We start from the raw sequence: 14,658 nt of genomic DNA on the forward strand, positions 1-14,658 counted from the left end.
TCGGAGGGGGAGGTGAGAGAGGAAGGGCAGAGAAGGACAGGAGGGAAAAGGGAGATATTATTTTCCTCTAGCGTGGGATGACTTCCCTCAATGACTTCCCTCAAATCTTTCTTAGCCTTCCTCATGTCCTGCCTCTTCTGCGTCCTTCTCCTGCCCGCAGGAGGAGGCGAAGCCCGAGTGGTGACACTCTGCCTCTGGGGCTGCCTATAGTCTGCAGACACAGACGGCCCAAGGTCCTCCAAAGATTTAGGCGCAGACCTGGGACGGCGCGGTATTAATTTAAGCTGCAGACCATGCCCTCGTCTCTCTGAATTTATCGACCACCACCCCGACTGATGTGCCGAATAATTTAGGCGGCAAGACGTGTTTCTCTTTCTCCCCGATGTCGGCCAGATTGATCCACAGATGCCTCTCCATGGCCACCATTGCTGCCATTGCACAACCAATAGTGGCAACTTTTTGTTTGGTGTCCTGGAGAGCAAGATCTGTGGTGCAGCGCAGCTCAGTTACAGCTTCAGGGGACAGGCCCTTGCGCAGCCACACGGCACAGACGCCTGTTCTAATTCCCTTGAGAAAAGGGACAGGTGCAAACTGAGCTTTTCCATAGAAAAGCCCTCGCAATCTGTGCATTCTGCTCCCTCAAGAACAGAATGCGCATGATCTGCTCTGAGACAATTAATGCACATATCGTGTGTATCATCCAGCTGGTGATGTGTACTCTAAGTGCCCTTTTTAACTCAGTCACACTAGAGTGACGTCACAGGCTGTCGCAGGCCAATGTCATTGTCATGCTTTTACACGTACTTCAGACATTGTCATGCCAAGGGCATTCCCCAAAGTGTCTTTGGACGCAGTGGAAGTTCCCATTCAAAAGGGAAATAAAAATAACTGAATTGAATTTAACATCTTTTATCTAGAGTTTAAAGAGATCAGGTTAACTGAGGGCTGTGAAGGGAATGTGGAGGTTTTCTACAATGGATCCTGGGGTAATGTGTGCTGGAACCAGATGGACAGAGACACAGCGATTCTGATCTGTCAAGAGCTGAACTGTGGAAGATCTGGCAGTGAACCCAGTAATTCAGTGGGCCTGAGATCTGCTCCTAACTGGTTAGATCATCTTAAATGTCGAAAACATGACAAAACATTGTGGCAGTGTCCATCTTTACCCTGGGGACAGAACAACTGTTATGATAATGAGGTGGCCAAAATCACTTGCTTTGGTAAGACTTTGATTAAATTTCTTGATTTTTTTTTTTTTTTTCATACATTCATACATTGTTACAGTTGTTTAAGTTTTCATAAGTTTAGTTTCCATCTAAATTTCATCTAAATTGAAGGTTTGTTGAGTTTCACATATTGTAATCACAGAGAAACCGAGTACTGAGTTGCTACAGAGTCTTCTTACATGTTCAGCATCTCCTCACCAGAGACAGTGTTCAAGTGAGTATGTTATGTTCTATTAATGAGAGCAATAGTATATGAATGCCTAATTGCTTTTTATCTATCTAAGAGATAACTGATGAGTCTCCACATGTATGATGTGTACATTTTAGAGCATGTTCCTCTCAGACTGAGAGGAGGGGAGGGCCGCTGCTCTGGGAGGCTGGAGGTGTATCATAACGCTGTGTGGGGCTCAGTCTGTGATGATCTGTGGGACATTAGCGATGCTCAGGTGGTCTGCAGGCAGCTGGGTTGTGGAGCAGCACTGAGGGCTGATGGGAATTCAACCTTTGGTGCTGGTGAAGGTGTTGTGTGGCTGAACAGAGTCGAGTGCAGAGGGAATGAGATTCACCTGTGGGACTGTCCTCTCTCCCTGAAGAACCACACTGACTGCTCCAAAAAAAAGCACGCTGGACTCACCTGTGCAGGTCACTGGAAACACTGACCTATTTTAGTCATTTTACATCATTATAATCATTTTTGTATATTTAAATCAATCATTTGTATCATTTTGAATGTGTCTGTGTCTGTTTTGAACGATTTGACAGATTTGTCAGTGTCCACTACTCCTGCCACAACAACATCATCTTCTCCTCCAGTTTCTCAGACAGTGAGCTCAACATCAGTCTCTCGTCCACAAACTCCTCCAGCAGCGTCTCTCTCTGTGCTTGTGATTGTACTGGGAGTTGTGCTCTTACTGCTCTTAGTGCCACTGCTTATACTGATTCAGCAGAACAGAGTGATGAGGAGAGGTAGGAGAGATCCAGAGACTGTCATATTGTGTCTTATTCAGTGTGTGATCAGTCATGTGTTGTGAACTGACAGCAGGTTTGTCTGTCTACACTCACAGCTCTCTCTAAGAAGACTGAGGCTGTTTATGAGGAGATCCATTACAGGCCCACTAATCGACAACGTCTCTTCACTCAGAGGGGTGAGGCTGCTGAAATGATTAATAATAATGACAAAACATTTTATACTGCAGGTGTGAATAGTCCAAGTGATGAAAGTATTTGTTAATTTTATTTTATTTTACCATGCTGACATGTTTAATGCTTCTACAGGTCTTTTTGACAGTTAAAGTGAAGAAATGTTAGGCTTCCTGCTTTTAACCACAGAATTCAGCAGTGAAAACCACAGCGCTGTGTTTGTACTGCAGTCAGTGAGAGAGCACACAGGTGTTAGTGTGAGGGGAGGTTTGACGAAGGGTAGACATCCATGTCAGCATTTCTGAACTCATTTATTAATGCAGTTCATCATTTAACAACATTTTGGTTGTTATACTGGTTCTACGCTGCAAGAAAAAAAAAATTGAAAAGGTGCTGGTAATTTTCTGCCAGGAAATTATCTGTTATTTTTACAGAAAATTCCTTTTTATTAACACAATACATTGTGCCCTGTTTTAACTGACTTTTCTAGAGTGTATGCTTTATTTGTATGCTTTATTTTCATTGATGCAGACAAAATGGATAAAGAGGATCCAGAGGAGCATGATGTCGATCACTGATATACACGATTGTGAGAATTTTCCATACTAAAATTATTACTTCAACATAAATAAATATGTTAGCAGATATCACTTAGTGCTTGTTTAGAGACAGTGATGTTATCTCTGTATTTTGACACAGATCGAACGAATGAGACCTATGATGACGCCACAACCATGAGAGAAGGTGATTTTTACAGTTTAATTTTTTACTGTTTGTTTTGGCATGACATATATTTACATAATATGCATCTGCTGTACATCTATGTACATATCTTGTGAATGAAATGTTGGAGCTGTAAGGGAGTCTGAGGGGGTTTCAATCAGACGTGTCTTATTATGTTCACCTCTGGCAACCAGTTTCATCTAAACAAATAATTTGTACACTATCGTACTTATTTTTTATTTACTGTCAGCTCAAGTAGTAACCAGCTGGTGCATGTCTAGACTATAAATTCTGGTGATATTTCAAAAATTACAGAGATTAATTTTCTTTTTCTTTCTTTTTTTTTTAAATGAACAGAACATGGGGAAGAGGAGCCAAATGAACAGGAAACGAGTGTGTGAACTGCCTACAATTACTGCTTCTACTGTTTCTTCTTATAATAATTTTATTATTATTTGTTTCCTGGTACTTTTTATATCAGGTAATATATAATCAACATGTTTTATATTCTTTTTAATTTTTATTTTCTTGTAAAATTGCCTTTTCCTAAACCTTTTCATACAACCAGGAGAAATGTAGAAGACTCCTTGTCTCTTTGTTCTTATTTCATGTCTCATTACTTTAATAAAGTTTATCAGATATTATTTTAATAATTCTGTCGTATTTTGAGCACCAATGGCGAGGGGTTCGGTGGCTTCCTCCCGGAAGCCCGCTTTCCACAGGTGCTGAATTGTACCAGTCGCTGTCCATGGTGCTGGACGAGTGTCCACTCTGCAGTTGTCGTGGAAATAAGTGACCAATCAGACGAACCAAAAGTAAACAACTTACCAGAGAATATATTTAGCTTGATGTGGCATAAATAGCTATGTCACATCCAATACATTCTAATTAACTGCCATAATTAAAATGGTTTATTTCATTTAATAACAGTATTTGGTTGTGCATATAGTGCCCCAACTGACAAAAAATCGAGTATAGTCTGTGTAATTAATAATACAACTTCTGTCCTTTGCAATTAATTTCAGTGAAGTAAATGGTAAAGTGGGCTAATTACAGTATATACACATCTACACGTGTGTTAAGGTCTATGCATAATTTCCTTAAGAAAGTGCGACCCCAAATAAAGAGCATGCTTATCATCTTTTTCTTTACTGCCATCTTCTGGAAATACAACGGTATTGCAGTGCTTAATGTATACTAAATATATTCCCCCATTTGTATTATTTTAAATGTAATGATAATTGATTAAAAAACATTTTTTGTGTACATGATTGAGTTTCCATGATCATTTTTCATAAAATGATGATAACATATTTCCCTGCAAGTTTCACAAAATACGATGAATAGGGTACGGAGCATCTAGCATTTGCAGGGGAGAAAAACCCTGAGGCTGAATTAAGAAATAACATACTAGCAACATAGATGCAGCAAACTCTCAAATAGAATTTTTTTCAATTTTAACAAGTGTATTGTTTTGATGAAAATGATTGCGGTCCCTTTAATTGCTGGTACGCATGTGATGTGGCGTATTTGATTGGCTGAGTTAAGTTTGCAGACTGGGACGACGGAAAGCAGTAGCTGTTTCACAAAATAAAAATATTCGTACGAATTATTACATGTATGCTCATTACAAGAAAATGTAAGTTATATTCTGTCTAAACACAAACAATTTTAAGCGTTAATGAGGCAAAATGACCTCATTATATGACTGTGACCACTCTGATATAACTCATCAATTAAGTAATTACTCTTCTGACAGTTTCATTAGTAACCCAGTCATAACTTAAAAAGTGTGTTAGTGTTTTACTTTTTTTTTTTTTTTTTTAAATTAAAGAGTAAACAAGAAAGATGGGAGAATTTACCTAGACTAAAGTTTGAGAGTTTGTTTACCATGCTAAATTACGTTTGTGTTTTGGGACTAGAGTTGTGAACGCTATTGTTATAATTGCCTTTGTTGCTCTGTTTCAGCGCAAGTATCGTCTCCGAAGGAAAATTTTCCAGATATGAATATACAGTAAGGATCTTACAGGTTTGAGAACTTCTTATTTATTTATTTTAAGTCATTAGTACTGTCTATGGTTTGTTAAAGCAGATTTGATGCTTGATGCTTTACTATGATTTCAGTTTCAAGCTGTTCAAACCAACTGCAGCGTTTAGTTGCCTGTCGTTCTAAAATAAGTCATTATCACACTATTGCACTTATGTTCTATTAATAACTAATACTAAATTTGCTCCCCCCAAAACCTGTAGGTATTAATTATATGCTTAAAAGTGACTTAGGGGCGCCCTGACTCAGGATAGATGAAGTTACAGCACGCACAATTTCAGCTGCAATTCACACTTTGATCACAAGGTGGAAACATATGACTGACTGAACAGATCAAAACTACTAAAATACGTGTGATTGATGTCTAGATCTCTGTCTCTCTGTCCATCCTTCCTTTATCATGCTGTGTAAGTAAAAAAACAAACAAAACTAACAACAAAATTAATGTTGAATTATACATTCCTCCGATTGCTGTCCCTTAAAACAGCCAAAGAAAGTCAGAACTATGGCCATGTTAGGTCACACTGCTCTGCTATGGTCAACAGACCAGAGATTAGAAAAGATTCAAAGCTTTGCTCCACAATACAGATATTGTGCTCATATTAATCAATGGTCTATTCACTGCAGTTCAGCTGGATGATGTTGTAATGTGAAGTGTTACTCACAAGCAATTAAATCATGAATGCGCTCCGGCAATAAAGGATGTGTTCTCAAAGAACAGCTGTGACTGACACCAGCTTTATCTGCCGTCTGGTCACCGTGGGAACGCAGGTATACCTATTCAATTCTTACAGAGACTGCAGAAGCAGACGGGGGTTTCCATAGAGACTGCAGGAGGCCAAATCCACAATAAGCAACTCCAAAACTATCTTTACACCCTGCGGCTTAAACATTCCCTTAAACTTCCCAGCGTGTAATTAATGGATGGATGTATGAAGGTAGTTGCATTTCTTCTGCTGCCTTATTTTGTAAGGTCTTTCTGCACCTTGCTATCATACAAAAATTTACTATGAAGGTAAGATATGCCTCTAACCTTCCAGCTCACACTGGCTTTATCATTCTATTGGCACCAATGGATGGACAGGCTCAGCACACGCCACTGGCAGGCTTATCGCCGCTGCTCACCAAATTGAGATGGGACCTGTGTCTAGCCGACGGTATCAAACAGCTTTAGCCTGACCATGAGGGCATCAATCTGCCTCCCCCTTGATGATCCTTATTCTCAAATTTCCAGCCTGTCACCACACAAGCCAATAGTAGAGATTTGCTTTCCCATAATGGACATCAAACTCTGACCGCAGATGTTTTGCCTGCTGTTAAAAGCCCGATGATTATGTGCCAGATGGTGAGCAGTCTCACTTTAGAGTGTATTAAAGAAATTTTCTAAATAATACTACCAGAGTCACCTCCTTTTTTTTTTTGCTCAGATGAGATCAGAACAAAATTAGGAGCTTGAAGAGCATATAAAGTGATGGCCTGTAGCTGTGTTTCAATGGGACACATGAATATAAGGATATATGGAATCAAAAACTGGCTTTATCCAGAGTATTAAACTGCCAAATATTAAGATTAATTAAGAGCAAATGCTATTTTACCTCTGCATCCACAGCATCGATGTTAGCTTGTTTAAATTCTGTTACAGCTGTGTAATGGTGTGTGTGTTTTGGTGTCTGTGAGAGTCAACTTAGGTTATGTTTGGCAAAGGAATGATCTAACTGTGCACAGTTGGCGGCTCCCACACTGACTCTGAGAACACAAGTCTCAGTCAATGACTCATGATGTGTGGAGTGGGCGTCCAAATACTCATTCATAGAAATACCATTTTCTATGGACAGAGCTTGAGTGCCACTGGGTAATTCATACAGAAGAAAGGGATTGTAATATTTAATAATCAGCTGTTTTTTTTTTTTTTTTTTTTAAACTTTTACTTAGTACATACAAAGTACGTTCATTAGAATCTGTCCATCCATCCATCCATCCATCCATCCAGTATACCCTCACCATTAATAGGTATAGTCTAAAATGAAGAATAGTTGATTTAAAAATGAAGGAGGAAACATGGCCTTTTAGTATTACAAATAGCCCATTTATGTGCTTCGGAGAGCAGGACAGTGTGTACAGACAGCAGGAGAAAAACATGGGGCTGTATTCACCATGATGGCTTTGGCTTACTCTTCATTGATCACATAATGAATGTCATCATTAAAATTCACCATCACGTTTCTTTCTTCTTGCTAGCGATTTACGACATAGCATTCTCAGATTAGACTCAGTAATGGGAATAGGCAACCATGCTTAAATCCAAGACCATGCTGACCGACCGAAAGTGACGTGTTCGGATTAAAAAGCGGGTTTAGTGCTGCTGACGTAAAGTGATTGCGAGTCAAAGTCAAATGTATAATTCTGAGGAATTAGAGCTAGAGCTCTGTAAGTGATAAGGATGCTGTCATAACACATGTGGTGGATGCCTTCACTAATCCCAGACCACTTCATAGCATTGAGTTGACTGGATAGGGCACATGCTATTTGAAGATGTGTCTTGAAAAATGTACCTGCTTTACTAGAACCTAAAGCTGAAGTGTGTCATTTGTGCCTCAAGTCTCACTAAACGTAATTAAAAAATAATGGCTAGTTGGGATGCTCAAAGACTGAGCCAAAGTGTTTACACTTTTTTGCAGCGAAATTAACCTACAAATGGCTACTTATTGTTGTCTTTGCATATTATGCAGGGATAAGAGAAAATATTGAATATTTCAATATTTTAAAAATTGACGCTTCAGCTTTAAACCCATTGCCCCCATCTACACAAACTATTTAAGATCTGAACAAGGTGTTGATCCGAAATGTGCCAAATTTGTTTTTTAACGTGTCAATCATTTTCAAAAAGCTAGATGATGATTCCATTATTTAATCATGCCCTTTGTTTGCACTGCATCCCTATTTGAACTGTTTTTCCCCTCCATGCACACACACAAATGAACCCATCTTGTTTATTCATGAGTTTGTATGTGTGCGTGTCAAAGGATATCAGCTAAGAGAGCTCTAATGAAAGATGATTTCTGCACTCTGATCCACGGGGCAAAATGTCTATTTCTGGTTCCTCATATCAATACACATCCACCTCCGGCACCTCTGTCAGTAGCTTCGAAAGTAGGCGCTGCATTTTATTTGTGCGAGAGCTCCTGCCAGAGTTTCAAGAAATAAGGACAGTAATGGATTAAGTTGTTTACAACAAACTGCAGAATGTTCATTGAGAACAGTGATAGATTCTCTGAGCAGTCACTAAAACGTGTAGTGAAAAATGACACTTGAAAAAAGAGTTAGTAGCTTTATTAATTGAAAAAAAAAAAAACTGCTACAAGTGGCCCTACAAGTTTAAACCATCAAAATATTGGGAAGAACAAGACACTAAACTTTGTTAAGGTATATCTGACAAAATTATTTGGCAAAAAAAAAAAAAAAAAGGGCAAACTACAGATGGAAAATGGAATATGTGCATATGATGCACATAATTTATTTGTATGACAGCCTGGCCAAAAATGTTGTGTGCACAATTCACCATGTTATTACATTATCATAAATAAAACAATTGACTCCAATCACAACTATAACAAATTTTTAATAATATTTGAATAAAGGCTGAAGATATAAATTTTACTTATGTATGTATGTACACAGATCAGGTGTAACATTATGACCACCTTCTTAATATTGTGTTGGTCCCCGTTTTGCTGCCAAAACAGCCCTGACCTGTCGAGGTATGGTCTCAACTAGACCCCTGAAGGTGTGCTGTGCTATCTGACACCAGGATGTTCGCAGCAGATCCTTTAAGTCCTGTAAGTTTTGAGATGGGGCCTCCATGGATCAGGCTTGTTTGTTTAGTACATCTCACAGATGCTCGATTGGATTGAGATCTGGGGAATTTGGAGGTTTCGTTGTTGTGCTCCTCAAACCATTCATGAACCATTTTTGCTTTGTGGCAGGGCGCATTATCCTGCTGAAAGAGGCCGGAGCCACCAGGGAATACTGTTATCATGAAAGGGTATACATGGTCTGCAGCAATGCTTAGGTAGGTGGTACCTGTCAAAGTAAAATCCACATGGATGCCAGTCGTTTCCCAGCAGAACATTGCCCAAAGCATCACACTGCCTCCGCCGGCTTGCCTTCTTCCCATAGTGCATACTGGTGCCAGGTGTTCCCCAGGTAAGTGATGCACACGCACCCGGCCATCCACGTGATGTAAAAGAAAACGTGATTCATCAGACCAGGCCACCTTCTTCCATTGCTCTATTGCTCTGTGGTCCAGTTCTTTTGCTCACATTCCCACAGTTGGTGCTTTCGGCAGTGGACAGGGGTCAGCATGGGCACCCTGACTGGTCTGTGCGGCTATGCAGCCCCATATGCAACAAACTGTGATGCACTGTGTATTCTGACACCTTTCTATCAGAACCAGCATTAACTTCTTGAGCAATTTGAGCCACACGGGCCAGCCTTTCACTGCACCAATGACCCTTGTCGCCGGTTCACCACGGTTCCTTCCTTGGACCGCTTTTGATAGATACTGACCACTGCAGACCGGGAACACCCAACAAGAGCTGCAGTTTTGGAGATGCTCTGACCCAATCATCTAGCCATCACAATTTGGCCCTTTTCAAACTCTAACACATCAACTTTGAGGACAAAATGTTCACTTGCTGCCTAATATATCCCACCGACTAACAGATGCCGTGATAAAGAGAGAATCGGTGTTAGTCACTTCACCTGTCAGTGGTCATAATGTTATGCCTGATCGGTGTATATACTGACATTATGTAGAAATGTAGATACTAAACTATTATTTGGCAGAATGTAGGCCTATAGCGTTTTCATGCATGTTATTTAATAATTTCATGCTTGTGTGAGCATATGTTTTGCACATATAAATTGTAGTTTATAGACAGGATGTGCAGTTTATCCTGAGGAATTCAATGCATTTTTTACAGATAATGTCAATACAGGAAAGCAGTCAGATAGGGCACGTTGACAATGACTACTCAACCAGAATGTGTGAAATATAAGAAGCAGAAGTGTGATGCCCTCTAATAATTAAACCTTCAAATGACACGACAGCTCTTAGCTGATGATTACAGAAGGTGACATGCGGTGTTTGAGTCAGATGCATATGGAAGCATTGTGTTCACATTTTCGCAGGGGCTGTTATGAGTAGATCATTATTTGCTACCTATCTTCCCGCTTATTATTCCATCCACACGTTTTCAGCATTAAAATCATCTGCGTCTGGCAGCTCCGTGATTGATCCATGAACCACAATGTCTGTGAAGCATTACAGGGTGACTGTAACGACCCTCATAATGAGAGTTGAGCTCCCTGTCCACTACGTCCCCTCAACATGACAACACTCATATATCACAGAATAACCTCTGGCTCACGCTGATCAGGACAGCGCTAATGCAAAATCAAAGACAGGGCAGCGTGACAGATTCAACACAGTATAGGTTTTCAGCCGAGCTAAAATGCTGTCCGCTAAAATCCTGTGCAGGGATTACTTCACTCAACAAAAACGAGCTGTAAATGTATGTAGAAAGAGGCTACAAGTTTAAATGTGAAAGTAAAAAGGATAAATGCAGATTGAAATATAAATATGACAAGCATTAGAAACCCAAATCGTATGAGATAAACAAGTAGTTGCAGTTGACGTTTGTGCGAGCTCTTTGTGACCTGCTCAACTAATCATACCAATTAGGACTGAAGCTGTTCTTTCTTGCTCTGAAAATGTACAGTCTGACAAACAAATTGTTCAGACATGCACATTAGAAAGTTTTCTTTATTTTGACCTCAGTTTTAAGGACATGGTGAGAAGTCCTCAACATACCTACACCAAACACGTGCAGCTGACTACCACCACCTGATGTGTTATTAGATGCAATTGAAGCCTAATTACAGACCTGATACTCATTTAAATTGGTCATGACTGTGTTTTAGTGCTACCTAAACACAGTTAATGTCTCATTTTGAAAGCAATTATGAAGAATTTCCAAAAGTCACTCTGTGTCAAAGTGAACCAATCAAACCTTTCAGAATAATGATGATAAAGGTAGAGTGAATTCAACTATTACATGTAACTCTCTTCTAAACAACGTTGTTATATTGAGTTTAAAGGGATAGTTCACCTAAAAAAAGGGAAATTCTGTCATTTACTCACCCTCATGTTGTTACAAACCTGTATGGCTTACTTCTGTTGAACACAAAATAAGATATTTTGAAGAATGTTTGATGGTGTTTTTGTCCATACAATAATTTTTTGGTAACTGAAATAAAGTAAAATATAAGCTAAATATAAGATGTAAAAGTTAAATTTAAAAGAAATAAAATGAAATTCAGAAATGTTGCCTTGAAATAAATGTTTACTGAAATTGAAATAAAAAAAAATAAAGCTAAAAATGTAAACGTAACAAAATTACTAAAACTTAAAGTAAAAATACAATAAAAACTGGTCATATAATAATAAAATCTAATTAAACATACTATTAAATTCCATAATATTAATATCATTCTTCAAGATATCTTCTTTTGTGTGTGTAAATGATGACAGAATTTTCATTTTTGAGTTACATAACCCTTAAAGAATTGAGTAATAAGAGTAAAGTTTAGGACTTGATGAAAATTAGTTTTAACACTTTCACCCTCACTCTAAACCAGTTTCTGGGACACCAAGAAGACAAAAGTAGTTCACAATCATTGGCTACATCTTGCATTAGTTTCCAGAAATGGCTAGAATGGAGAACATGTCAGACGTCAGCCCGAGGGGATATAAATGGACCCTTGTTGCCTTGTTGAGTGACAGTTCAACAATTAAACTGACAAGGTGAACACATTCACACACGCTGGCCCTGCAGTCTCTATCTTAAGAGACTAAATGCACTGTAGATTTTACAAGATGTAAACAGCATGCGGACTTTGGCCACTCAGATGTCCAATCAATACGGATGGAAGCCAGGAGAGCATTGCAATGACACTTGCCTGAAACTCTTCCTCTCATACTTTATTCCTGATTACTGCTGGAATAATAGATGCAGACTTGCTTGTTTTTTGTTCATTGTTGGTTTTATTGAGCAGACCGGTATCATGATATTTTCAGTCTGGAGAGGTCTAGCAGTTAATGGAAATGTGTGTGTGTGTGTGTGTTTTCAATCATTTTGTAGGTCAAAAAAATAAATATCATGTGCCTATCTTTCCAAACCTGCTGGAAGAGCGGCATTGTATTATAGAGGAAAAATGAGATTTCTCACAATCTGTACTATAGCTTAGGATGTAACATGATGTTCTTTGAACTAAAAGCTTGCGTTATTTGGGTTCTGTTATGCAAGTAAACAACACAAAATGATAGTAAAGCTTATAGGGACCAAATAATGCAGAATCAGACATTTTCTTTTAACAAAAGATGCAAAACACTGGATTATCATGCTTTTTTACTCTGTAAACAGAAAAGTTATTGGTTTACAGACATTTCCTTTAACCCTAAAATACAACACAATGCAATGCGTAATTCAAAATGCAGGTAAAACACCTGTGAAAAATCAACATTTTATATTAACACATACCCTAGAGACTTTTCTTTGGTATACTTGACTCTGATTGTTCAATCGTGGCATTTAAATTTTTGTATAACAATGCTTAACTGAATATTTGACCCCGGCAATCAATCGCATGCTGTTTTCTTCTTGTATAATGAAATAATTTAAGCTCAAATCAATATTATATGTCCATTTATTTCCTTATTTGTTATTTAACAATGTTATCAACAGAATAATGTACATTTTTGCATAACAAACCCCTTTAGGATGATACAAAACCCCTCTTTTTCCCCTCTTGTCAAGTCAGGGTTTATTTTACAATAATGACCAGCGTATTCCATCCAAATCCTCTTATCATGGGCTGTACAACAGCCTAAATGTGTTAAACGAACTTGCCTTAGGATTGTAGGGCCTTTTTTTAGTTCATAGCTCATGGTAACAAGATATAAGTTCAACATTATGACCAATTGTTTTTCTACCATCTCTTTTCCCAGCAGACTGAATGGATGCAGACTGCTGAGGCAGACGATTCTTTGATATCCGCAGAGATGAAGGAAATGGCAGTTGCCTGTCAGCCTGATCAAGGTTTTCTTAGGTGCACTAGGCTTTTGATGAAGGACCTTTTAGCAGTCCGAGGCTCAGAGGTAAGATAGAAAGCATCGCCTCTTTCAGCAGCATCTCCTTTTGTGTTAAGCACGTTTGTTTTTTTTTACTCTTCAATACAAGCATCATCTGACTGGTGCTTCTATCTTCTCTTTTAGCCATTTGGCTCTGGTCTCTTGTTAAATGGGGCCTTGATGTGGGTCAAAAACATGTATCTGAACATGAATTGTTTACAGCTTCTTCTTCACAGCCATTAAATGTTGAGATTTATATATATACAGTATGCCAATTATTTTATTTTATTTTTTTTGTTTTTTAGAAATTCCAGAAACAGAAACTGTACCATCATATTGTAGAAGCAATTTTCACTTAAAAATGATCAAATATGGAGCACTTTGACAAACATCTTACCTTTCATCTCCTTAATTGGCTTGTGGTCTTTCTTTCTCATGCTCTCTTTCTTCCCACTCTGTCTGTGTCATTAATTATTAAATATCAGAGAAAGCCTAATTACATCTGAACAGTGTGACGCCATTAAGTAAATTGTCTGAAAAATTGGTACAGCACAGCATACAGAGCTTTTTCACTTCAATTGCTACTGTCTGAAAGACGTCCATCATCTCTCTGAAGATACAGAATTATTCTTAATAGACCGTTTTCTACTTCACCCATACTTAGATTGCATTTCTGAGATTGGCAAATGTGAAATGTGTCTGTACATTTTGAGTTGAAATTTACCCAAGAATACTCATAATAGTGGATTTTGCATGAAACTGAAGTCTAGAAATTATAGTTGCAAACAGAGGTGGCCTTTGCCCTTCGGAGGCCAATTTCAAAGAAACAGTTGGAGTAGTATGTCCGAATTTCATTCATACAACCATATTCATATGATATAGAACATTTTATTTTAAAGGTGGAGAAGTAAATTCAAATTCAAATGTAGTACCTACTCGGACAGCATGCGATATCGGACACACCGATTGTCTTAGTGAGTGAGTCATTGAATCATTCAGTCAGATGATTTGTTCAAAACTGATTCATTCAGGGAAAAAAGCATTTTCGTTGAATCGGTGAGTCAGTGAATCATTCATTAGACCAATTTGTTCAAAAACACTGATTCATTCAGTAATGTAATGTGTTACTCAGAATATTTTAAAATGTAATTCACCTAATATTAACTTCTTGTTTATTGAACTTAAAATTAATAAGCCTATCACATTTGCAGTCGTGCTGATATTTGGGAAAACAGCAACTTAAACTTAACTAAATGGCAAACTTAACTATATCCTGTCATAAATATTAAAAACAAGAACTAATACAGGGACATTTTTGCCCCATATCTTGA

At 38.3% G+C, this 14,658-nt stretch overlaps 1 protein-coding gene across 1 annotated transcript in view; it reads left to right on the top strand.

The window, feature by feature from the left end:
• The window catches only part of LOC127510405 (scavenger receptor cysteine-rich type 1 protein M130-like), a 12,371-nt gene extending 9,961 nt beyond the window's left edge, over positions 1-2,410 (top strand). Inside the window, exon 5 of the mRNA XM_051889902.1 lies at positions 1,989-2,410. Within this exon, the coding sequence (XP_051745862.1) occupies positions 1,989-2,257 (269 nt within the window). The 3' untranslated portion in view covers positions 2,258-2,410. The remainder of the gene's footprint in view (positions 1-1,988) is intronic.
• Positions 2,411-14,658: the final 12,248 nt, after the last annotated feature.

The sequence above is a fragment of the Ctenopharyngodon idella genome, chromosome 4, assembly GCF_019924925.1.
Source record: "Ctenopharyngodon idella isolate HZGC_01 chromosome 4, HZGC01, whole genome shotgun sequence".
Classification (NCBI taxonomy): Eukaryota; Metazoa; Chordata; class Actinopteri; order Cypriniformes; family Xenocyprididae; genus Ctenopharyngodon; species Ctenopharyngodon idella.